At 42.5% G+C, this 25,358-nt stretch overlaps 1 protein-coding gene across 1 annotated transcript; it reads left to right on the top strand.

Moving 5' to 3' along the window:
• The first annotated feature begins 734 nt into the window (after window positions 1-734).
• Window positions 735-24,243, top strand: creb3l3b (cAMP responsive element binding protein 3-like 3b). Its single transcript, XM_076293243.1, has 10 exons — window positions 735-745; window positions 1,015-1,018; window positions 1,692-2,040; window positions 4,619-4,728; window positions 4,930-5,040; window positions 10,320-10,426; window positions 14,566-14,634; window positions 14,876-14,960; window positions 15,312-15,408; window positions 23,927-24,243. Exons 1-10 carry the CDS (start codon window positions 735-737, stop codon window positions 24,241-24,243), a joined length of 1,260 nt encoding a protein of 419 aa, XP_076149358.1.
• The last annotated feature ends 1,115 nt before the right edge of the window (window positions 24,244-25,358 follow it).

Raw genomic sequence — 25,358 nt, 5'->3', positions numbered from 1 at the left:
TTGAGCTCACTAATGACACTGCAATTTATCTGGGGATTGAGCTCACTAATGACACAGCGATGTATCTGGGCGTTGAGGTGGGCTGAGTGCGGGCCGGGTCCGGCGATATCTTGGAGGGGCACTGCTGGGAGCGGCAGAGGGACAGCAAGACTGCAAATCCCCATGGGTGATGCAGGGCTCCAGCTGACCGTGGGCCAGAATCCAAATCCGAATCAGATGTGTGTGTATTTGTGTGTGTGTCTGTGTGCATGTGTTTAATATGTGTGTGATTGTGACGAGTTTGTTGCAGAATAGAGCTGTGCGTATAGGTGTACAGTATGTGTGTTTGTTTAATACGGGTATATTTTTGTGAGTGTGTGTGTGTTTGTGTTTAATATGTGTATTTGGGTGATAGTGTTGCGGAAGAATGGGGCTAGAAACGTGTGTGTGTGTTAAATACAGGTATATTTCTGTGACTGGTTTGCGTCAGAATGGATGTGTGTGTGTGTGAGTGTGTGTGTGTGTGTGTATGTATATGTATGTTTAACATGTGTGTATTTGGGTGACAGGGTTGCAGCAGAATGGAGCTTCTGAATCTCTTAATGGAGCAGCAACCAATCACAATGGCTCAGTGTCAAGGAGACGGGCGGCATGGCAACCACAGCTGGCCAATCACAGACCTCCAACAGGTGAGTGCCATAGGGGGGTTGTGTCTCTTTGTATGTTCAACCAATGACAGCCTGGGGAGAGTTGGCATGACTGAAAAGTAATATTCATGTGGTTACACAAGCACACACATGCATGCACGTATGCACACACGCACGCACGCATACACGCACGCATGCATACTCTCTCTCTCTCTCACACACACACACACACACACACACACACACACACAGAGTTGTGTAATTGCTTTCGGAGAGGCGAAAGGAGAAACAAACAGATTGACCTCTGACCGCTCTTGCTTCAGCCTCAAAATACACTCCCCCACAACTCATTAACTTGTGTAACTGTGTCTAAGTGTCAGTGTGCTAGGAGAGTGACTGAGTGTGTGTGCAAGTGTAAGTGTGCAAGTGTGTGACTGAGTGTGTGTGTAAGTGTGCAAGTGTGTAACTGAGTGTGTGTGTGTGTGTGTGTGTAAGTGTGCAAGTTTGTGACTGAGTGTGTGTGTGTACGTGTAAGTGTGCAAGGGTGTGTGTAAGTGTGCAAGTGTGTGACTGAGTGTGTGTGGAAGTGGAAGTGTGCAAGTGTGTGTGGAAGTGGAAGTGTGCAAGTGTGTGACTGAGTGTGTGTGGAAGTGTAAGTGTGCAAGTGTGTGTGTAAGTGTGCAAGTGTGTGACTGAGTGTGTGCATGTGTTCCCTCTTGGGGCCCTGCTCTTCTGTGAGCAGTGTGAAAAACTGTTTTGACTCTCACCTAAATGAGTGTGTTCATGTTTGTGTGTGTTCATATGTGTGTGTGTGTGTGTGTGTTGTCTCTTGTAGCACCTGTCTCTCCTGTAGGAGACAACATAAATTGTTTCTTGCCTTCTCCCCACCCGAAAGAGTGTGTGTGTGTGTGTGTGTGTGCGTACATGATACTGTATGTGTGTGTCTGTGTGTGTGTTTAGAGTGTTAACGTGTGTGTGTGTGTGTGTTTAGAGTGCTAACGTGTGTGTGTGTGTGTGTGTGTGTGATTGTAGTGTGCTAACGTGTGTGTGTTTTGTCTCTTGCAGCCCCTGTCTCCTGTAGGTGGCACTGTAGAGGACTTCCTGGACTCTCTGCTGGACGAGTGTGTGTCCGGTCCCTCCTCCTCCTCCTCCCCGTTCTGGGCCCCCTCCCCATCGGACAGTGGCATTAGTGATGACCCGCAGTCTGACCAGCTGGACAGCCCCCCACCCCCAATGCTCCCCGCCAGCCTTGACCAGCTCTACTTCCCCTCCACGCTGACTCTTCCTCACCCACCCCATCATCCTCATAGTCCTCCTCCTCATCATCATCATCTTCCTCCTCATCAACAGCAGCAGTCTCTAGTCACTGGGATGCTGCTGGATGCTGCTGAACCAGATATTTCTATCGACCTTGGTAAGAGAAAAAGTGTCTGTGTGTTTGTGTGTGTGTGTGTGAGAGAGAGAGAGTCTGTATGTGTGAGAATCAGACACCGTGGAAGTGTGTGTGTGTGTGTGTGTGTGTGTGTGTGTGTCGCTTATCCTAAAGCCAATGTGTGTGTGTGTGTGTGGGAATGAGACACCGTGGAAGGGTGCATGATTGAAAGTGAGACATAAATAGACGCCGAGAGAGCAGGAGAGGATAGGACCCACTGAAGAAAGTGCATCTGTAGAGGGCTGTTGTTTGCTGGGGAAGAAACTCTGTGCTGAGACAGCATGGAGGAGGCACACATTAGCTGTGGAGCTGAAGAGGTGGAGTTGTGATAGGCAGGGGTAGAGGTGGAGTTGTGGTAGCCAGGGGTAGAGGTGGAGTTGTGATAGGCAGGGGTAGAGGTGGAGTTGTGGTAGGCAGTGGTAGAGGTGGAGTTGTGATAGGCAGTGGTAGAAGTGGAGTTGTGATAGGCAGGGGTAGAGGTGGAGTTGTGATAGGCAGGGGTAGAGGTGGAGTTGTGATAGGAAGGGATAGAGGTGGAGTTGTGGTAGGCAGTGGTAGAGGTGGAGTTGTGATAGGCAGTGGTAGAGGTGGAGTTGTGATAGGCAGGGGTAGAGGTGGAATTGTCATAGGCAGGGGTAGAGGTGGAGTTGTCATAGGCAGAGGTAGAGGTGGAGTTGTGGAGGTGGAGTTGTGATAGACAGGGGTACTGTAGAGGTGGAGTTATCATAGGCAGGGGTAGAGGTGGAGTTGTCATAGGCAGGGGTAGAGGTGGAGTTGTCATAGGCAGGGGTAGAGGTGGAGTTGTGGAGGTGGAGTTGTAATAGGCAGGGGTAGAGGTGGAGTTGTGATAGGCAGGGGTAGAGGTGGAGTTGTCATAGGCAGGGGTAGAGGTGGAGTTGGCATAGGCAGGGGTAGACGTGGAGTTGTGGAGGTGGAGTTGTAATAGGCAGGGGTAGAGGTGGAGTTGTGGAGGTGGAGTTGTAATAGGCAGGGGTAGAGGTGGAGTTGTGATAGGCAGGGGTAGAGGTGGAGTTGTGATAGGCAGGGGTAGAGGTGGAGTTGTGATAGGCAGGGGTAGAGGTGTAATTGTGGCAGTTATGGCTCTATCAGTTTAATTTAGTTCAACTCAATAACTTTATTAGCATGGCAGAAATTCACTTTTATAGTCATAGGATTTCTAAATACAGTTATTTAGTAGTAAAAAAAGATTAGAACATCATGGCATTGTTTTCACATGGAAATTAAAGACTGCCCTTTCTATTGGATGTGTGATTTCCTGATGACAATGGTGCTTCTGGTGCTTGTAGAGGTCACCTGGGATCCACAGTCTTGTGCTAGGAGCTGTTAGCAGAATACTGGGAAACCAAACCACAGCAGAATAGTACATATCCACAAAAGGATCAATACATGAGTAGAATGATTTAATGAATGATAAGTATATATTTGCACAACAATTAGTTTGGCCTACTGTATATCTGCAACATGATTGGTTTATACTGGACTTTTGCTTGCATATTCAATGTACAGTAGTGCCTTAGCTAGTGATTGGGCTTCAATAAAACACAGAGATCTCTTCATGGGTTTTTACTGAAAACCATTACAACACGGTATGACGTACTGTAAGACGCACCATACATATAGAATCGTAGCCTACCAATAGAGGCTATTGCAGGAGCCTAAACCATAACAAAAGTAATGCATATTCAAACAGGCTCATGTCACTACATGTAATTGTGCTCTCATTTAAAGATTTGTAAAATGAGCGCACAATTTAGTGAAATTACTAAAAGGAGCACAGTAAAACAATTCAGTAAAACAAGCGCACAATATACTTAATTGTTCGCACAATCTAGTAAAATGAGAACACATTCTCTTGATATACAAAAAAAATTTACAATGACACCTCCCAGGACAATGTTTTGTCCCAGTCCTGTTTCTGTCTGTGTATAAATGGAAGAAAGAAGAAAAGCACACGTGTTCTATATTTCCGTGTTCCCTGAATTGGTCATTAAAACTGGTCATTAAGGCTGACTGCAATCTAGTTTTAATCTGCCTGCGTACAATAGCCGCCACAGAAAATGGCCTCTCTGATTGGCCAATCAAACGTTCCACTCCTGACTGGGCTTCTTTCTCCAGCTGTATGGCCTCAATGTTCTGGACTGTGCTTTTAAGTGTGTATGTGTGTGTGTGTGTGTGTGTGTGTGTGCGTGTGCATTAGTGGGGGCAGAATGAGATGTTGTTGTATAGTGCCAATAATTTCCTATGCCCGCTCTTTTGTACTTATATGTGTATTTCCCTCTTTCTTTCTGCATGGGTTTTTTTGATTGTGTGTGTGCGAATGTAAATATGTGTGTGTGCGTTTGTGTGTGTATGTGTTTATGTGTGTGTGTGTGTGTGTGTGTGTGTGTGTGTGCGCGCGCGCGTTTATGTGTGTGTCTATGTGTGTATGTTGATGTGTGTTTGTGTGTGTGTTTATGTGTGTGTATGTGTGTGTGTATGTATGTGTGTGTGTGTGTGTGTGTGTGTATGTGTGTGTGTGTGTGTGTGTGCGTGTATGCAGGAGGATGGGATCCATCTTTCTTCTCCAGTGTTCCACCTCAGATGCAACAGATGAACTCCAGCTTCCCCCTCACTGTTAAAGATCTACTGCTCTCAGGAACTGCAGAACAGGTGTGTGTGTGTGTGTGTGTGTGTGTGTGTGTGGGGGGGGGGGGGGGTGGTGGTTGGTGTCTCTCACTTAAAACTTGAACTTGAAAACTGTAAACCCACACTTGCTAACATCTACATTGCTTGTGTCTGTGTGTGTGTGTGTGTGTGTGTGTATATGTGTGTGTGTGTGTGTGTGTATATGTGTGTGTGTGTGTGTGTCAGTCTAAGCAGTCCAGTCCAGCCACTCAGCAGGACCTGGTGCTCAATGAAGATGAGAAAAAGCTGCTGACTAAGGAAGGGGTCAGTCTGCCCACCCAGCTACCACTGACCAAGGTACAGACACACACACACACACACACACAAACACAAAAGCAAACACATACACACACACACACACACACACCAGTGGCGATTGCTGCTCTTTGGAACAGGGGAAGCTCTGATAAAAATGGTCAGTTATTAAATTCATATTTTTAAGGTGCTATATTGTTCTTTGAGGGCAAAAATGATCCCAAAACCCAAACAGGCCAAACAGTAGCAGAGTTTCTGCTAGAAAAAAATGGTGCCGGTCAAAGTGACCGGCAGAGGTTTCGTTTTCCGGACATTTTGATGATATGCCGGTCAAATATCCTATTATCCCTTCTTAATTAGTCAAACTGAGGAAAACTGGAGACAGGCTATGTAGCTTAAAGAATTACATAATCTGTATAGAATGCAACATGTTCATTAGCCTAACTTAAACATGCCTAACAAGATCTAGCCAGTATCTTTTCATGGACAGCAAGAGTCCGCTTCGTTCGTTGTTTTAAAAAGGCTACGTTGTTTGTTGCTGCTACCCACGTTATCTCAGTGGTGACTGTTTAACTTGCACAGATGTGCACAAGAATGAGCGCTCACAACACTACCCCCTTATGCTATGCCTCTTTATTTCATAACAATAAATTAAGAAATGTTTCCTATTCTGGGAAATGTTTAGTTTCTTTTTCTTTCGGCCACGGTTCAATGATACCGTTTAATTGTGCCAGAAATTATCCGCGGACCAGTAATCGCCTCGTCGAGGAGGCCCTAACCCTGCAGATCATAGACAGAGAACGCATAAACCTACTGTATGCTTTGGGTAAAGAACACTTTGCATGTCCAATGTACACGGAGAATGACAGTGTCTTGGAGCGGCCGCACCCCCCGCAACTCCACTTCCAATGTCACTGATTCCGACAGATACGCCCGACACTTCTGCTTTTTATCTGGTGGTGGTGGAGTTGACCGGACATCTGAGGCTTCAGACGTTACCAATTTATCATCATCCATCGCGTCTGGCCTCTGAAAAAACGTTTAAGGCTAGTCTGCCTGGGCCTGGCCATGTTTGAACCGCCTCTCATTTGTTCGTTGTTTAACATGGACGTTTTAAGCGTGCGCTTCCTATTTGAAATGCAGCATAGGTTATGCGTGTTGTTTAATAACTTTCAAACGGTAGAGCCTGTTCATTTAAAAAACATAGCCAGAGGACGTATAATATATAGGCTAGTGACAATGGCCCCACATTTTTGAGATACCCCTACCGGAGGTAGAACTAAACGCAACAATGTTTTTCCTTATCTCTAAGGTCTCCCATATATGAAATGGATTCTTAGCTAAAAATATTTTACTGCTAAGATTGTTAAATTAACAATATTGTTATACACCCCAAAACCAAAAAAGGACTAAAATATAGCCTGTCCGCATGGGAGTTAAGGCATATAAACTAGTGCAGATCAATCACACAAGCTCTGAGAGCTTTGAAACTTGGCATGTTTATAGTCAGGAAGTTGCTTTACCTACTAGAAAAGACTGGATGTGAATATCTTGATGTATGGAATGAATAGAGACATGTAAACATACACCTAAAATAAGCGGACATGCAAAAAATGAATATCTATGCAGAATGTTTTCATTTACTTTGTAGCTGCTTTACCAGGGATTATCATAGAAACACATATGATGGCTTATGGGAAAGGTGGGGTTGTACTGAATCCAACAATACCAAATATGTAAATATTGTATGACAAGTTAGGGTGTTCTGTCACTCAATGTATGAGGTGTCCAAAATTAAAGAAAACAGAACACTAGCAAAATACAGTCTCAAGTCCAAATCACATTATCAGTAGTGAGAAGAATGTTGATAAATTCATTGTTACTGCAAGGCAAGTGCTGATCTATATTTACATTTAATAATGATACATTTCATATGAAACACAGATCCAATTGAATCAGGTTAACACTGGAATGGAACACCTTTATTAAAATATTTACATTCACTTGAATTTTGTTTTGGTCAAGTCATTACTGAATAATGGAAAATAATATTGTTAGCTTTTGTCTGTCCAGACCAGCAGTGGACAGTAGAGCCTACACTGCTTACTTCACCCCTAAGTAGCTAAACAGTTAGTTACAGAAACTACTTTCCCTAGCTAAGAAAGTACTTAGCCCTCTGACTAATGTTGCATGTGTAATTCAACTTGATTTGCATTTTAATGAAAATTCTGAAATTTTTCCTTTTCAATAGTCTCTTGAATTATACTGAGAATGTCTTACAGACATTGGATCCAAAGCTTGTGGGAAACATTTTGAAAAGGGCAAGAAAAAAGATCCCTATGTCCAAAACCCCACAGTAAGGCCTCCAACGCATATTTACCCTTGCTCAGCAGAGAGAGAGATGGTGATGTCCATAAAACTCTGGCTCCATATACAGATGATATTTTCTCCAAAATCAAAGTTTCGTATCATGTATCATGTATAGCAGTTTCCCAAAGTCTGGGTCGGTCGCAGGAGATTTTATTTGGGTCGCCAGCACAATTTATGTTGTGTTATAGGCCTAACTGATACCATTTGTCATTTGATACCAGGAAAACTAACAGTTTTCTATTAGGATGTAGATTGTTAACTACAGTCACGGTTTTGCCATAAAAGCTCATGAAACTGGCGCATGAAACTGGGGGACGAACGCATCGCAGAGGGGGTGCCAGCATATATCTACCTCTCAAAATGAAACCGTTCTGTGTGGCGCCTGCCATGTACCTCGCAGTTGCAAACTGCAAGGGACATGAATCCACCTATTTGCACGAACATTAATAGATACCAGCTCCTCAACTTTACCGATTAAAATCTAGTGACCGTGCTGTCAACTAAAGCAGACATCCATAGACCGGACATAAGGCCATTCAATTTGCATACAGTTTCGATTGTAGATGCAATCTTTAAAGTTAATAGCAACCTCCTCACATTCTTATTTCTTATTTAAAATGCACAACAGTGCATTATAGTCTACAATTTAAATGGCCAATTTAAACACTATTCCTCTCGTTTTCTACCTCGTTAACTCCAAAGTAAAAAGGCGCATTCATCCGGCTATTGCGCAAATGCCTCTTGTTCTGATATAACGACTATACAATATAATATAATACAACAATACAATATAACGACTTGAGTTATTCGCTATTCACTTATTGACGTCCACAGTGTTATGGACCCATTTGTCTGCAACGCAACGTATAGCCTACAACATTTTTTTTTAGAAATACAGGAACAGGTTACTATGCTATAGCAGAAGCCATAGAAAAGAATGAAAAAAGCAGACCAATGCTGCATCAACAATTCCATGTTCAGCAACTCAAGTGAGAACAGTTGGGATGTATAGACACCACTGTCCTTGATCTATATTTCTTGTGTTGACAAACCTTGCTCAGCAATGGTCTTTAGTATGTTGTCATAGCTTTCAGTCAAGGAGTTGAGTCCTCACTTTCATACCTTTGGACAATATTGTTTTATCAATGTCTTCAGTGAGCTTAATAAAGGCTTTGTTATAGACATTGGTCTGCTTTTTTCATTCTTTTCTATGGCTTCTGCTATATTTCATTTAGAGATGTAGTGTGCAAGGCATTTTATGGTATTTGGTATCATACAAAAAGATCTGGGCATGAAAGAATTCGAAGATGAAGTTGAATTCGGTATTTTGCATGTTTATTTTTTAAGCATTGCGCCCAGGGGTGTGGCAATTAACAACCTAGGGAGGGGACTCGCGCATTGTCTAAAAATCGCTATCATACACCACCTAAACCTGGTCAGAAGTCAATGGCGAGTTGTTCATATGCTATTTTAAGAGCGCATGTCAACAGTCATATTGGCAGGTGCACGCACCATCATTCTATCATTCATGAACGCTCACCAGCGCACGTCCATGCAAAGCATTAAATTGCAGAATAAAGATATTACGAAATACTGTACATCTCATGATGAGTAGTTATTCACCATCATTTGGAAATTGGTAATGACGGTTAAAAGTGATTAGGGGAGAGGCGAGAGACACGTATGGAGCACAGCTGAAGACGCACTGTCACAAGATATAAGCAACTCCTCTGCAGGATAAATGTTGTTTTATTCAGTCATTTGAGCAACATTAGGGTAAGTGTTGCTTTTTCCAGCCTATGTTTTCGATGGTAACCCATTGTCAGTCAATAGTGAAAGTAACTGCACAACTGACTCCTTGGTAAAGTTAGTTTCACTTTGCCAATGAGTTCAAATAATAGACGAGTGCAAATGCGTGAAGGCTATGCTAGGTTTTAGTAAAGCATGGTTTAAGAATGACTATTCCATACGGTCTCACAAGCAGCCTCCTTCAAATGCGCCGTTGAATGCCAAAATACCGATGCATTTATTTGACATATCGTGTGCCGTTAAAGGGAATGACAGATGTCATTCTCATTGGTTTAAAATGATGTTACGCCCCAAACACACCCATATGACTGATTAAAAGACCTAGGAACACCTTGTTACGCCATGCGCTCCACTTTTGAGAACGAAACCCCTCCCAATGTGAACTGGACATCCTACTAAATTTGAATAGACTTTTGACGAGTGACGATGCACTTTAGAATGTCATGATAGGGCCCGTAGTTTCTCTGCACTGAGATCAGCCCACTCTGTAGTGCCATTGAAAGCCCAGTGAAGCCGAGCGTCTATGGGTTTTTTGCATGTTTTTTTGATGGATCGTGTCGTCACAGCAATGTAGCCTATTACGGGTGCGAAATCACGATAAATGACCGGCAAAACCTTATTGCTGAACAAACTAGCCATGAAGGTGAACATGTTTTCAGCATGTTGTAGTTGGAATAGTAGGCTAGAAGCTAATGTAATAGTGTTATTTGATGCGATTTTCCGTGATATTTTAGAGGCTGAGCTTGAATTAAACTTCTTTAGAACACAACTGATCAACCGTCTGCTTTCACTTTTGAATGAAGTTCCATTGAATTTCCATTCCAAGTGATTGGACTACTTGAGGAGTGATATGAAAGATGTAAATCAGAAGCACAAAACCGGTTGCCATTGACAGCGGTAATTATATGTTTGCAGCGGTAATTACATGAATTTATTTTACCATAACGTTGGGAAATCCCAAGTCAATGGAGCATTCTACCATTGTGAAGAGCCGTATAATAAGATGGTATAAGCTTGGATGTCTTTCACGTGTAGGAATGGAAACACACACACAAACACAAAGTAAGACTTTTTACCCAGTGTCATTCTTCTAACCTCTCTCTCTCTCCCTCTCTCATCGTGTGATGTGTGTTACTGTGCAGTATGAGGAGAAGATTCTTAAGAAGATCCGCAGAAAGATCCGGAACAAGCAGTCAGCACAGGAGAGCAGGAAGAAGAAGAAGGAATACATTGATGGTCTCGAAGAGAGGTAACACACAAACACGCACACGCGCACCAGGGGCGGAGGAGATATTTTGAAAGTGAAGGGGACCAAATTGTGAACACAAACCCATAGTGAGATCAGATTTCCTGATATCGGATCGCCACCTCTGGCCCACTTTCGACCATCATTTTTTAAACTTGCCAGGGGCCGGTTCCCCGATAACGCTCACTCTTAGCGCGCTAAGAAGACTCAAAAGATATATCTTACCAAAGTTGTTTATGTTCCTAAGTGTGTTCCCCGAAGTGTCCCTTAGGAAGCTTCTTAACACGCTGCCTCTTACGTTCGACGTTACAAAGGCGCTGTCCCAAGTGAAGGTGCTGAATAGTTGGCATCGATTGCTCAGGAATCGATTTTCCACTTCACGCGAAGGTGCATGAAGGCGTTAAGAAAGACAACCCGTTCTATGCAAATGAAACATTACTCAAATTATTCCAGTAACTTTTATTTTAACATAGTTTAAGTTATCAGTAAAATATAGACTATTAAATAAATTATCAAATTGTCAGTAATATGTTCCCACGTTATGTTGTGACAGGTAGACTAACCGGGTAGGCATGGGCGGATTATGAACTTTTGGGCCCCTGGGTACAGTGGGGGGGTGGGGGGGCCCATGTATTTAAGGCCCCCCACTAGTTGTCGCTCATGTGGGAAGGGGGGTTTGGGGGTCCTCCCCCAAAATTTTCTTAATTTGTTTGATGTGATTTCCTGTATTCTGGTGCATTTTGGGGATGGCCAATACTTTAATTCAATCAGATTCATAGCCTACATCCTGATTTGTTGATATTGAGGCAATGATTCCATGCAAAGGCTTGGGCTTCAGGGCCCCCTGACCCCTTGGGCCCCTGGGCCTGGGCCCGGTAGGCCCGTGCAGTAATCCATCCCTGCGGGTAGGCCTATCTCTCGCTAATCATCCTCCCTCCTTACCCCGTTGTGCCACTTGTGCCGCTTCTTGACATGGGTTTAACGACTTCTAAAAATTATGTAATACACTTTTATATTAATGGTAAGGTACCTTACAGTTAGAATTGATTGGCAAGCAGCTGCAGTTACTGCTGTTTCATGCGGTATTGATTGCCATTGGTTAATGTTTTCAATAAAAAGAAACCTATCTACAATGAACAGAGAGAGATACAGAATATGGTGGGGAAGCAACGTAAAAAAAAGGGCAACAAGCTTCTCGTCAGAGGAACTTGAAGTTTTGCTGGATGAGGTGAGCTTGCACAAGGTGACACTGTTTTCCAGCTTTCGGAATAACAGCAACAAAAAAAATCTATGGAGGGACATGGACTAAACAGCTCCGCGGCCTACGCCGTCTTTGATTCAATACAAGGACACGTTGGTCCATACCAACCTTACGAATGTGTGACTTACAGAAGATATAAGGAATAGGTTAAGAACTACTTAGCCATAAGAACGTTTTGGGGAACCAGCCCCAGAATATTAAGATAATACCATGGATTGTTTTCAAAATATTTTTTTTTTTAAATTACTGTTAAAATGGTCAAAACTGTGAGATGAGCACAATGCCAGATCTGCCCTCAGACCAGCTTCTTGCTATGTGCAATTCTACTCGATTTATTTCACACTACTTGGGCCAATGGTAGAATACTCTAAAATCAACATGATTGATATTGTAACGATTTGATAGCGACACAGACAGTTGTCCAATCAAAAGGTTTATTAACTGAGAACGAGAACAGGGACATACACCCAGAACACAATACACACGCGGCAGGTCAAGTACACACACATGCTACACATACAGGGGTGGACGCAGCCCCCCACACAAAGAGGATCACACACGAGGGAGAACTAAAAGGGAAACATGTTACAACAAAGACGCTACACTCAACATTACACTCAAAACTAAGGAGAAATACAGACATAAACCCCAAATGTTCGCTCCCGCATCCCAGCATGCCCTGCGTGGGAGAACGCTACACAATGTCTTGTGCGCCGACGTTACAATATTTTATGAAGCCATGAATGAATCACCATGCCTATGATCCAAACATAGACTACATGATCAAATAGCCTAGTTAGGCCTACCTAAATTGTCTGGTATAAACCAAATCAACTCTCCACTATGTGTTTGCAGTTAATATTTATGCAACGTTAGAACATGTTGGCTTAACAAGTTACCAGTCCAGAACACACAGAAAATCAACTACTATTTGTTCCAACAGCATTTTAACAAAGCATTTATAAAATTGAAAGAAGTAAAATAAAATACTGTTACTGTAACTGTACCACATTATCTCAAGCTACAAAGAGCTCCCCACGTCTATGACAGGCAGACGTGACACCGCTAAATTCTCAGCTTGTTTATACCCCACACTGAACGCGAAAGAAAGGCCCATCACTGGGGTGTGGTAGCCTACTCTCTGGGATTTATGCACCAAGGTAACTGTATCCAATGTGTGTCTTGAAATTATGTTTGAAATAAATGTCTTCGAACAAAAACGTTGGGTATAGACTTGTATTTTATAGTTAGGCTAGTGAAAACGAGTTGATCAGTAGGCTAGTTGAGTTTGTTATCAATAAACATAACAGATAATGTCATGTTGAGCAGGAGACTAGGCTACCATAAATCCTCAAATTATGCCCGGGATTGATTCTATTTATAGCCGGACAAATAAAGGAAGGCAGCCTACCCGTATTTGCCTATACCATACCAACAATTGCCATCAGTCCACCAGCACTAGAAGACATTGCTTCGATTTAAGTCAATGAAATAACACCTCTTCTTAATATTTTATTATATTGTTGGTTGGATTAATAAAGTCGTTTTCCTACCAAGCTCATTGTCTTGCCGCCCCTTTCAAGCAAATTGCCAGAGGCTGAAGCCTACTACATTTAAACACAATTGTTGCGTGACTCAAGGCATTCCAGCCTACGAATTTAATAAAAAGTAGCCTACTAAATCATGCATAATTAAACAATAACTCAATTTAGGCTACTTGGCTATGCAAAAAGGTTTCTATTACAGCACAACCCCTGAATGGCTGCCTTGTCTCGCAATAAACAGCGGTGGAAATCCCGACACTTTTTCAACTGCATGAAACATAACAGTGAACCATCAAATATCTCCCAGATTTCAGTGCCCATCAGTCCCAATATTTAGCAATATAATCAAACAGTCCAAAAGTAAATTAAATCCCAAACCAAATACACACACACACATGTACAAACACCAACATATTTATGTGCTCATGGGAGTGTCTGTGTCCATGTGTGTGTGTCCGTGTTTGTGTGTGTGTGTGTTATAATGGAAACACTAAATCACAGAGGAACCAATTACCTTACTAGATGCCTCAATCTACAGCCCTGTACCACACACACGCGCGTGCACACACGCGCACACACACACACGGCATCACGAGCATCAGTGCACACAAACGCAGGTACACACACATGAACACACACACACAGAAAAACACAGTTATTATTTATTATATATGCAAACTTCCATATGTAAATCCTGTAATTCACTGCACCACACACACACACACACACACACACACACACACACACACCTGACAGATATATACACGCACATACAGATTCACAACATTCACAGTCACACTTTTTGCCTGTGGCACATATTTGCCTGGACATACATTTACTACTGATGAACACACACACACCAGACACACACACACAGTGTAATGTAATGTGAAGATAATATAGTTCACGAAAGGTGTCATTTTCAATGGAATAAAGAAGAAAGTAATAATGAAATTAATAAAATAAAGAACAGAGAAGAAAGTAATAAAGTTGAAATGTAATTCATAAGAGATAAAACCTTCATTCACACTCCTAAAAAACTCATTTACAGACGTGTTATAATGGGCTCTACAGTGTCACAGGGGTCTATATTGTACCGTGGATTGGTGGAGGGTATGTGTGTGGATAAATGTGTATGTGTGTGTGTGTGTGTGTGTTTGTGGGAGTGTGTGTGTGTGTGTGTGTGCGCACGAGTTTGAGTTTGTGTGTATGGACAGTATGTGTGTGCTCGTGGAGTGTGCATGCGTGCAGGTGTGTGCGTGGGTGCACATGTGTGTGTGTGTGTGTGTGTGTGAGTGCTGTATTGAATTGATTTCTGATTTTTTTTTCATGTGTAGGATGGCAGCCTGTAATGCACAGAATCAAGAGCTGCAGAGGAAAGTATTTCAGCTAGAGAAAAACAACACGTAAGTCACACATGAAAGCCAAACACACTCACACACACGGTCTATAAATAAATATGCAAGCTTGTAAGGGATGCTTAATTGTGTGTGTGTGTGTGTGTGTGTGTTCGGTGTGTGTGTTTGTGGTGTGTGTGTGTGTGTGTGTGTGTGTTTGTGGTGTGTGTGTGTATGTTTGTGGTGTGTTTGTGTATGTGTGTGTTTGTGGTGTGTGTGTGTGTGTTTGTGGTGCGTGTGTGTGTTACAGCTCTCTGCTGGAACAGCTGCGGAGGCTGCAGAGTTTGGTCATGTCCAGCAGCAACAAACCAGCACAGACAGGAACTTGTATTCTGGTGAGACACCACACACATACACACACACAAACCTTGGTTCCTTTCTCCTCATCTCTCTCTGATCCCCTCTTCATTGCAAAAAGGTGGCTCTGCCATGAGCCTCTAGATATGTGTTTGTGTCTGTGTGTGTGTGTCTTATATGAGCCTGGTGTGTGTACATTAAAAAAATGTGGTTGTGTGCATGTGTGTCTTTGTGTGTTTAGAGCCTATAGTGTGTCTACATCTGTATGTGTCTGTGCTTAGTCTAGTGTGTGTGTAGATGATTCTAGGTGATAACCATTTGTGTCTTTGTGTGTGCGTCTGTGTGTGTGTGCGTGTGTGTCTGTGTGTGTCTGTGTGTGCTTTCTACAGGTACTGCTGCTGTCCTTTTCGCTGATCCTCTTCCCCAGTCTGAAGCCCCTCTCACGCAGCCGGGTGGGAGACACAGCAGACATCAGCTCAGCCCGAGGTCAGCACACACACACACACTTAAACACACATACACACACTTAAGTACACACACACACACACACACACACACACTTAAGTACACACACACACACACTTAAACACACACTAGGGCTGGGCGATATGGACCAAAACTGATATCCCGATATTTTGGGGCTGATTGGCAATATACGATATCGATACGATATTGATATTTCAAACAGAAAGAGCGAAGTGCTTCATTTATTCACTTAACACAACAATTATGACAACACAGCCAGTTCTAATTATATTCATTTCAGACTGCTCTAACAGAGCTGTGCAAAAAAGTGTAAACAATAACATAGGCCTACAATAGGCATAGGCTACAGTTGCTCTGATAAAGCTGTGCAAATAACAAAAGACCAAAAGTTGACCCTGACTGACAACGCAGGCCTACATTGTACTGCACAATGCAATAGGCTATTTTGGGCACAACAATATTGGAAAAACCTGCAGTTTTGTCACACAATGCAGTTTTACCTGTAAGGGTTTGATAGGGCCTAGATGACAAGCAAATGTAGACTATGATGGCCTAGACATGTTGCTATCAACAACAAAAATAGTTTTAAACAATTATATGGAGTCAAAATAGGGTCTTTAATATTGAGAGCTTGTGAAAAGATGTTCACATGTGTAATAAAGTTTTGCAGCTGTGCAAAAGGAGTTCTGCATGTGAAAAGAAATTTCGTACCTGTAGAAATATTTTGTACATGTGTGAAAAAATTATGTACCTGTAGAAATATTACGTACTTGTGTGAAAGAAATGTGTATCTGTAGAAATGTTTTGTACATATGTGGGGGGAAAATGCGGATCTGTAAAAATATTTTGTACACGTGTGGAAAAAATATGTACCTGCACAAATACTTTGTGCGTGTGTGAATCTCCTACGCGATGCTTTCCTGCGCAACACTGAAAGTACGAGTGTGAAACTGAGATACAAGCTTACGGACTTTTGACCCTAATTTTACTGCCTTTCTGAAGAGCCAATCAACACATTGCTTACTGCCAACCAATCAGCGTTTCCCACCGACCACCTAGATTTTGGTGCTAAACAGATTGGCTTCATATCGAAGAGTATACTCAGAGCCCGTCTATAATGTCTTATTAGAAATTCTCTGGTATACTCTTTGATTGGGGTTGCAAAATTATAACTTAATTAAGAGTGACGTGGTAGCTCAATTTATACTGTGATCGCAAAAAGGGTTGAAGCGGAGCCGTAATGGTAACGTTAGCTATCCCATCCGCTTTTTAGACTGTAACGTTATAGGTTAGCTTCTAGCTAGCAGTAATGTTGACGAAATAGTTGAATTATTCATTCCATTTCCGAAAGGGTGATTCAGTGGTGTCATTCATGATTAAAAACAGTAATACTGTACACACATTTATGTTTATCTGCTATTATTATTTGATATGAGAACACGTTTATTTTATCACCCTTTGCAAGCCTATAATAATAGCCTAGTGGACGGCAAAAAGACGAATCAAATGAATGGGTTGTAATGGGACATCCACAGCTAGGAGATTATAGTGAGTGAGATTATAGTAATGCCCTTCCAGGACTGTTGGTTTGTTGTTTGGAATACAACATCCCATTTTCTTACATAGTTTTGTTTTCTTTGTGTTTGGGGAGTATGTTAACCACACGGTTATCTCGTCAGTTTATGAAGCACAGCAGCGGTTGCTATAGCAACCATAGACTGAACAGGACGGTAGACTACCAAGCAAGCAAGCGCTTAGGCAAAGTCTATGGCAAGAACCCGTTCAAGCGTTTTCTTTATTTCCTATTTCTTTCAATTCTTTAACTTAAGACATGTAAGAATTAAGCCTACTTATTCGCTGGGCAACGTAAAAAACTGACGAGTTACATTAGCCCTTGCACTATGAGCTACGATAAACGTCAGCTAGGATAGCTATGGCAGCTATCATACAGTTATTATTTCAGGTTCTGGTATGATATTCTTAACGTTTTGACTATGTTACAACTGATAAAAGCATGACAAATAAAGTAACCAAATCGCTTTGCAATATTTTAGTCCAGAAATACTTATGGGTGTTAATTTACAGTAATGTTACCACCTATCTGCCCTTGCTGTTACCACCAGTTTTAATAACTAGATCTGTGGGTTAGCGGCAAAATCTGGGTGGTCGGTGGGGAACGCTGATTGGTTGGCAGTAAGCAATGTGTTGATTGGCTCTTCAGAAAGGCAGTAAAATTAGGGTCAAAAGTCCGTAAGCTTGTATCTCAGTTTCACACTCGTACTTTCAGTGTTGCGCAGGAAAGCATCGCGTAGGAGATTCACACACGTACAAAGTATTTGTGCAGGTACATATTTTTTCTATACGTGTACAAAATATTTTTACAGATCCGCATTTTCCCCCCACATATGTACAAAACATTTCTACAGATACACATTTCTTTCACACAAGTACGTAATATTTCTACAGGTACATACTTTTTTCACACATGTACAAAATATTTCTACAGGTACGAAATTTCTTTTCACATGCAGAACTCCTTTTGCACAGCTGCAAAACTTTATTACACATGTGAACATCTTTTCACAAGCTCTCAATATTAAAGACCCTATTTTGACTCCATACAATTAGGCTACTTAAACAACGTAACTGAGTCACTCATCAAGGGCCCTATCATGACATTCTAAAGTGCATCGTCACTCGTCAAAAGTCTATTCAAATTTAGTAGGATGTCCAGTTCACATTGGGAGGGGTTTCGTTCTCAAAAGTGGAGCGCATGGCGTAACAAGGTGTTCCTAGGTCTTTTAATCAGTCATATGGGTGTGTTTGGGGCGTAACATCATTTTAAACCAATGAGAATGACATCTGTCATTCCCTTTAACGGTGCAACGCGCGATATGTCAAATAAATGCATCGGTATTTTGGCATTCAACGGCGCATTTGAAGGAGGCTGCTTGCAAGACCATATGGAATAGTCATTCTTAAACCATGCTTTACTAAAACCTAGCATAGCCTTCACGCATTTGCACTCGTCTATTATTTGAACTCATTGGCAAAGTGAAACTAACTTCACCAAGGAGTCAGTCAACGACAAGACAGTTATATGCAGTTACTTTCACTATTGACTGACAATGGGTTACCATAGAAAACATAGGCTGGAAAAAGCAACACTTACCCTAATGTTGCTCAAATGACTAAATAAAACAACATTTATCCTGCAGAGGAGTTGCTTATATCTCGTGACAGTGCGTCTTCAGCTGTGCTCCATACTTGTCTCTCGCCTCTCCCCTAATCACTTTTAACCGTCATTACCAATTTGCAAATGATGGTGAATAACTACTCATCATGAGATGTACAGTATTTCGTAATATCTTTATTCTAATTATGTTTACCATTGTAATCGTGCAATTTGTAATGCTTTGCATGGACGTGCGCTGGTGTGCGTTCATGAATGATAGAACGATGGTGCTTGCACCTGCCAATATGACTGTTGACATGCGCTCTTAAAATAGCATATGAACAACTCGCCATTGACTTCTGACCAGGTTTAGGTGGTGTATGATAGCGATTTTTAGACAATGCGCCAGGTCCCTCCCTAGGTTGTTAATTGCCACACCCCTGGGCGCAATGCTTAAAAAATAAAGGTGCAAAATAACGAATTCAACTTCGCGCCGGTGAATAACGAACTTTACGCCATGCGCTGGTGACCGAAAATACAGCCCCAAGAGTGTGATAGGCGCTACCGTCGTTTTGTATGCGTTCATTTTTGCATGTTCCGGTTCGTAAGAAAAATCCCTATGCACGATATAATGGGGTTTCAGGAATCATAAAAAATGATGCCCTAACTGCTCGCGAGTCGTGTGCATATCCTCTTAATAAAATCAGCGTGTAGGTTGTCTCCCTGAGGACTTTAGATCTGCTACTGTATTTCGCTAAACGCAAGCATTCATCAGTGTATTTAAATTAGCTAGGCTATGTACCAAAAATGACATTTTACCGTGAGTCGAAGAGCTGTAAACAGTGTTGTAACTTAAATCTGCGTGTGCAAAACCGCTTGGAGCTCCAGTGGAATTTTAATTTCACAACGAGAATTCTCGGTCTAGCCGTTGATGTGCCGACGGAATAGGCATCAGCACTAACCTCTGATCAAGGTAAACCAAATCTGACTCAGTGTCCATCATGTTTGAAAGTTTGTAGTGCTGCGAGGGAGAACGTGCACACGCAAGGGGCGCAGTTGAGCAGAGCTGCGGCTATCTGAATGGTCTGAACACAGAAGAGCAAGTGGCTTTGATAAAATGGCCCATTATTTGACATAATACCGGTATTACGATATTGTCTCAACTACATATCGTTTTCAAAAATATATCGGTCGTAGTCGTAATACCGATATATCGCCCAGCCCTAACACACACACACACTTAAGTACACACACACATACACACACTTAAACACACACACTCACACACAAAATGCACACACTCACTCATCAAATACAGACACATGCACAAACTCTCTAACACAGACACATAGGGCCAGATGTACTAACGCTTTTGCGCCCACTTCAGGTGGTTTTGCAATGTGCATGTAAAATCATTGCGAGGTATGTACAAACCAGAGGTGGAAAGTAACGAATTACATTTACTCACGTTACTGTATTGACTAGCTTTTTTGTGTATTTTGTATTTTTTAAAATCTGTAATCTTGATTACATTTTGAGTGAAGTATTGTACTTCGCTACATCACAAATCCAATCCGTTACTGAGTAAAAAAAAAAGTTAAGACTAACGAAAACCTAAAGGAAGGGGAAAAAATCGAGCCCGGAACTACAGTGACAATGATCAGCATGTAGCCTACCATAGGACATGAATCAAGCTGGCGCCAAGTCTTTCTATGGAGATGGAGGCGGATCACGAGATAGGGTAGGCTACCTCAGATGACATGTGTAACCCAGGAAAGTGTATTTTCCGCTCTTTCAATGGGTTGTCTCGGTTCGTTTTTAGCACTAACGATTGCGGAGATATTCAAGCAGTTTAACACCATGGGATTCGTGTTTTAACGTTTGTGCTCACCTTTAGAAAGAAGTTTATTAGCAGTTGTTTTCCCTCATTTTGATCGCTTTCTTTTTCCTGTTCTTGCCTTTGTTTTTTGTAACCCAACTTGGTTTTCTTGGAGAAAGACATTGCCAGTAGCACAACAATTAGCGGCCCCGTAGGCTACTAGCGATGCTCAACTACATAAACAAAATGAGACCTTATGAATCGTTGTGCAGGTGGACTAAACCAGTTTGCGCTTTAGCAAGGCAGAGTGTGAGTGACCTTAGACCAGGGGTATCAAACACATAAAGTAGGCCTAATGGGCCGGATTTGTTGGAATGAGACCTCGTGAGGCAGGGCGTCATTGTCATGGTCATTATCATTTTTCTGCATGGGTATCAGAGTGTTATTTGATATCACAAACAAGTACAAATAATGTACTGCTGTCATATAGCCTACTGCTCTTTCTCTCTTGAAATGCCCTACTTCCATGTTAGTTTTTCCGCTTCTTCCTTCCTGAGGATGGTTTGTAGTGCTAGGTTTAATCAATTTATCATATTATAGAGATATTGCTTATTACACATTGTTGAAGACAACTGGATGTGAATATCTTTTTTCTAATTTTCCCTTCCTACCTAAAACATCTGGGGGGCAGTATAAAACCTGCTGGCGGGCCTGATCTGATCCCAGGCCTTACATGTTTGACAGCCCTGCTTTTTTTCACTATTTTTTGTATACAGAAGTCAGTCAGTCAGACTTTACATTTAGTCTGACATTCATTTTGACATTTAATTTGTTAATGAAAATATTCAGGTAAAATAAAATATATTCCTTTTAAAGGGCCCTATCCTCCATTGGGGCCCTAGTAATCAGTCCCACTTTCCCCCCAGTCCGACGCCCTTGGATCTTCTGAACTCCTTTCCAACAGTTTCAGTTTCTCTCTGAAACTCAACATGGGCTTGCCTACCTCAGCTGCCTGTGAGCAGCTTTTCAGTTGTGCTGGATTACTGTTCACTGCAAAGCGAGCAAGGATGAGCGTGATTTTTCACATAGATCAACGTTTCCCAAGTTTCATCTAGGCTGCTGTGGTACAAAAAACCCCCGACAACAATCGGTTTTACCTAGCTCGAGTAGCGGCAGCCAGCAGTTAAGGCAGCCAAGCTGCTACAGCGCTACACTCTGGGGCCATGAACATGGGGGCTCACGAACATGCCCCCAGAGTGTAGCGCTGTAGCTGCCTGGCTGCTTTAACTCCTGGCTACAGCAACTTGAGCTAGGTAAAACCGAGATTGTTTTGGGGGATTTTTCGTACCCCCCCCCCTCCAAAAAAAAAGTAACTAAGTAACTTTTACTTAAAGTACATTTTAAATTAACTACTTTTTACTTTTACTTGAGTACATTTTCAGATAGGTAATTTAACTTGTACTTGAGTAATATTTCATCAAAGTATTGGTACTTTTACTTGAGTACAATATTTTAGTACTTTTTCCACCTTTGGTACAAACAGGCCGCAATGATGTAAAAACGCAAACCACCTGTCGAGGGAGCTGAAAATGGCAAATAGCGTTTTCCGTGTCATGCATATGCATTCATGGGAGGATCCTGGGGAAAGTGGGAGTTTAGCGTAAAAAGATGGGAGGGGAAGTGTAAAGAGCGCTTAATTATGTATTCCGCGGTATGTACAAAGACTGCTCCTGAAAGCGCACGTCTATTCTGCGCCTAAATACTTCCGCCTTGTAAAAGCAGGTGTTAATCCAAATTGCAGTTCAATAAGGGAACCTTTCAAAGACAACAGAATCGCTATTTAGAGTACCAGTTTTCTAAGTCTTTATAGGCTAGTATCAATAACCTTAACTTTCGTTGGCCTTTCGAATGTCTTACTTTCACTTTCACGTCATTCACTTGGGGCAGCCGTGGCCTACTGGTTAGCGCTTAGGACTAGTAACCGGAGGGTTGCCGGTTCGAACCCCGACCAGTAGGCGCGGCTGAAGTGCCCTTGAGCAAGGCACCTAGACCCTCACTGCTCACCCCGAGCGCCGCTGTTGTTGCAGGCAGCTCACTGCGCCGGGATTAGTGTGTGCTTCACCTCACTGTGTGTTTCACTAATTCACGGATTGGGATAAATGCAGAGACCAAATTTCCCTCACGGGATCAAAAGAGTATATATACTTTCCTACTTGCTAGATTTGACCAATCTTCCATAGCCTACGTGCAAAAGTAGTTTGAGTAGAACTACTGATCTTCATTATCTCCCAGCTTGTTGACATCTTATCATGTAGTCTATGGTATTATTTCATGATCGCTAAACGTTTGATTCTTTTTAATGTTGTCATTAGTTAACTTCATTCAACTGCGCTTATGTAGGCTCTGCCGTTCGGTTGTGGACGTTTGTAAATTGCATTTATGGGCGGAGAAAGACAGAGAAAGGCGCAGTTTACACTATGGATTCAAAGATTGATAAATACGACGGAAACTTGGGTCTGACAGCGTTCGCAATCTGCGGTTTGTCCACGATGCTGATAACGCTACGTTCGCAAATGTTTGTACATCTGGCCCAGAGTGACTTACAGAAAGAGTATATCATTCAAGCTACAGTGCAGAGGAAACCTTAACTACAAATTGCTATTACTACACTACATATTACTAGAGAATAAGAGTGCCAACATTATAAATAGTTACTGTAAAGTGTGTAGAATTAGGTAGAGGAGGGAGGAAGATTGTAAGTGTGTGTGTTATGTGTGTTGCGTTGTTAGAAGTCTTAAAGGGGAACTTGGCAACTATTTCAACTTAATAAACCCGTTTAGAAATCATTTGGATGGTTAAATGACCTGTTCCGGTGAAAATGGTAACTTTCCCCGACCCCCCTAGCGTCCCCAAGCGGAAAACCAACCTTGCAACTTTGGGACTACCGTCCCGGTAAGAGAAGTGAGAAACAAGAAACTTGTTTTACCTTATCCACATTGTTCTGCCGAACTTTCGGTATGCTAACCGTTTCGCTAGCTTGTAAACAAATCCAGGCGCTTTATCGTTACCTTTTCTCACAGTTTGAAATAGCATAATGCACTTCTCCAGCAGAGGGGGAAATACAGTATAGCTAATCCTGCCAAGTTTTCCTTTAAGAGAGGAGGTAAGTGTGTGTTAGGTGTGTTGGGTTGTTAGAAGTGTTAAGAGACGAAGTATGCTTGGAAGAGTTTGGTCTTCAATAGTTTTTTGATGACAGAGAGGGACACCCCTGGTCTGGTGACATTTGACAGATCGTTCCACCATCGCGGGACCACAACTGAAAATAGTCTGACTGCCGTGTCGGACACACACACACACACACACACACACACACACACGCATGCACGCATGCACAGTCAAAAAGCACACACCTTTGCATTCAAACATACACACACACTCCAACATGCACCCATACCAACAGCCACACACAGAAATGTCATATGACAGCAGCTGACCTGTACTCCTGTCTGTACTGTCCCCCACAGTCCACTCGCGGTCACTGCGCTCAGTGGTGGAGGTGCACGCCTTCTCCCCTCGGCACCCCCTACAGGCCGACACAGGCGCTGCGACTGCCCTGTTGACCAAGCTGAAGCTTCCACTGCGTCCGGGCTACGCCGACATGGAGTTGAGCATGGCCGTGCCCCCCCAGGTACACAACCACAGCAGCCTGGAGCCCCCCCACCCTGACCACCTGCACCATCACGACCCCATCACTGGACGGGGGGCAGTAGGAGTTGAGGGTGCTCACACCTGGATGGCCCACCCTGATGCAGCCCTGCTTCGTCGCCGTGATGACCGATGAGCCGCTGATGCTGCTGCTGTTGTTGATTGTTTTTTCTTTATTTGTTTGTTTGATTTTCTGATATTTGTTTGTGTTTGCATTGTTTGTGTGCCTGTACATGTTGATTGTGACTGGCCATGAGGCTTCTGTAAAGTTAAAGACAGGGAGCTTTCACACTGGAAGCATTTAGCTGATGATGCTCTGGTGATCAGTGACCTCTGAGCTGTGTCTCCACACTCATGCCTTCCTGTCCTGTGTGTGAGTGTTTTACTGATAGGGATCAGGCCAGTCAGTTCTCCTTTGGCTAGACAGACATTTCAGCAAAATTACTGCCTGTGTGTGGATTTGTATTATTTTATTACTTTATTTCTTATGAAATGACAAAGAACAAAAAGCTTATTGTAAGAGTGTAAAGAATACATTTGGTTAAAATTGTGGTTGTTCTCATTTTTTTGACATCATCAAATCCTATTTGGCTGCAACACAGTCATACACTGGTTCCCATAAAATGTTTTAGATTGCAGCTGTCTCAGATGTGGATCTGACCCTGAGCTGGCCCTAGTTCTCCTGTATGGTAGATTAGAGAGAATGGCATGTAACAGACACACAGACACACACACACACACAGGGTCTAGTATGACACTCTCCATGGCCAGGATGTAATTGATTGATGATCTGAGATTGACTGATATCAATCTCTGTGTGTGTGTGCAAGTGAGTGAACGTGTATGTGTGCAATTGTTTGAGTGTGTGTGTGTGGGGGGGGCAAGGCATGTAGGTAGAAGGATAATTGACAGCTTCTCAGAGTCTCTAATCCACACTCAAACTCCTGCTGTCCAGAAAAGCGCCCATCGTGTAGAGTGAAACAACTCTCTCTCTCCTCATCACCCAGTTCTGTCAATCACTGTCACCAGCCAGCAGCGATCGTCTTGGCAACACTCATCAAGTCTATGGTATCGGTCTCAGTTGATTACTACTGTATGTATGTGCTGTAAGAAGACCATTTCAGTACATCGACTTTAGACAATGTACATGAAAGGAACACTCCAACTTATTGGGAAATAGTCTAACCCAAAGTTAGATAAGACGATACATACCCTTCTTTTCTCTTTGTGTGCAAAAACCCAGTCTGACAA

Source organism: Alosa pseudoharengus, unplaced genomic scaffold, assembly GCF_046254945.1.
Source record: "Alosa pseudoharengus isolate Yale_2024_CS ecotype anadromous, Long Island Sound unplaced genomic scaffold, YU_APseudo_1.1 YU_APseudo_1.1_scf_2, whole genome shotgun sequence".
Taxonomy (NCBI): Eukaryota; Metazoa; Chordata; class Actinopteri; order Clupeiformes; family Clupeidae; genus Alosa; species Alosa pseudoharengus.
Note: the sequence above shows the minus strand (reverse complement) of the source record. Positions and strands in the feature narration are given on the sequence as shown.

Coding starts and splice junctions, on each gene's coding strand:
- creb3l3b (XM_076293243.1), top strand. Junction 4,729..4,929: donor TCTCAGGAACTGCAGAACAG/GTGTGTGTGTGT, acceptor TGTGTGTGTCAG/TCTAAGCAGTCCAGTCCAGC. Junction 5,041..10,319: donor CCCAGCTACCACTGACCAAG/GTACAGACACAC, acceptor GTTACTGTGCAG/TATGAGGAGAAGATTCTTAA.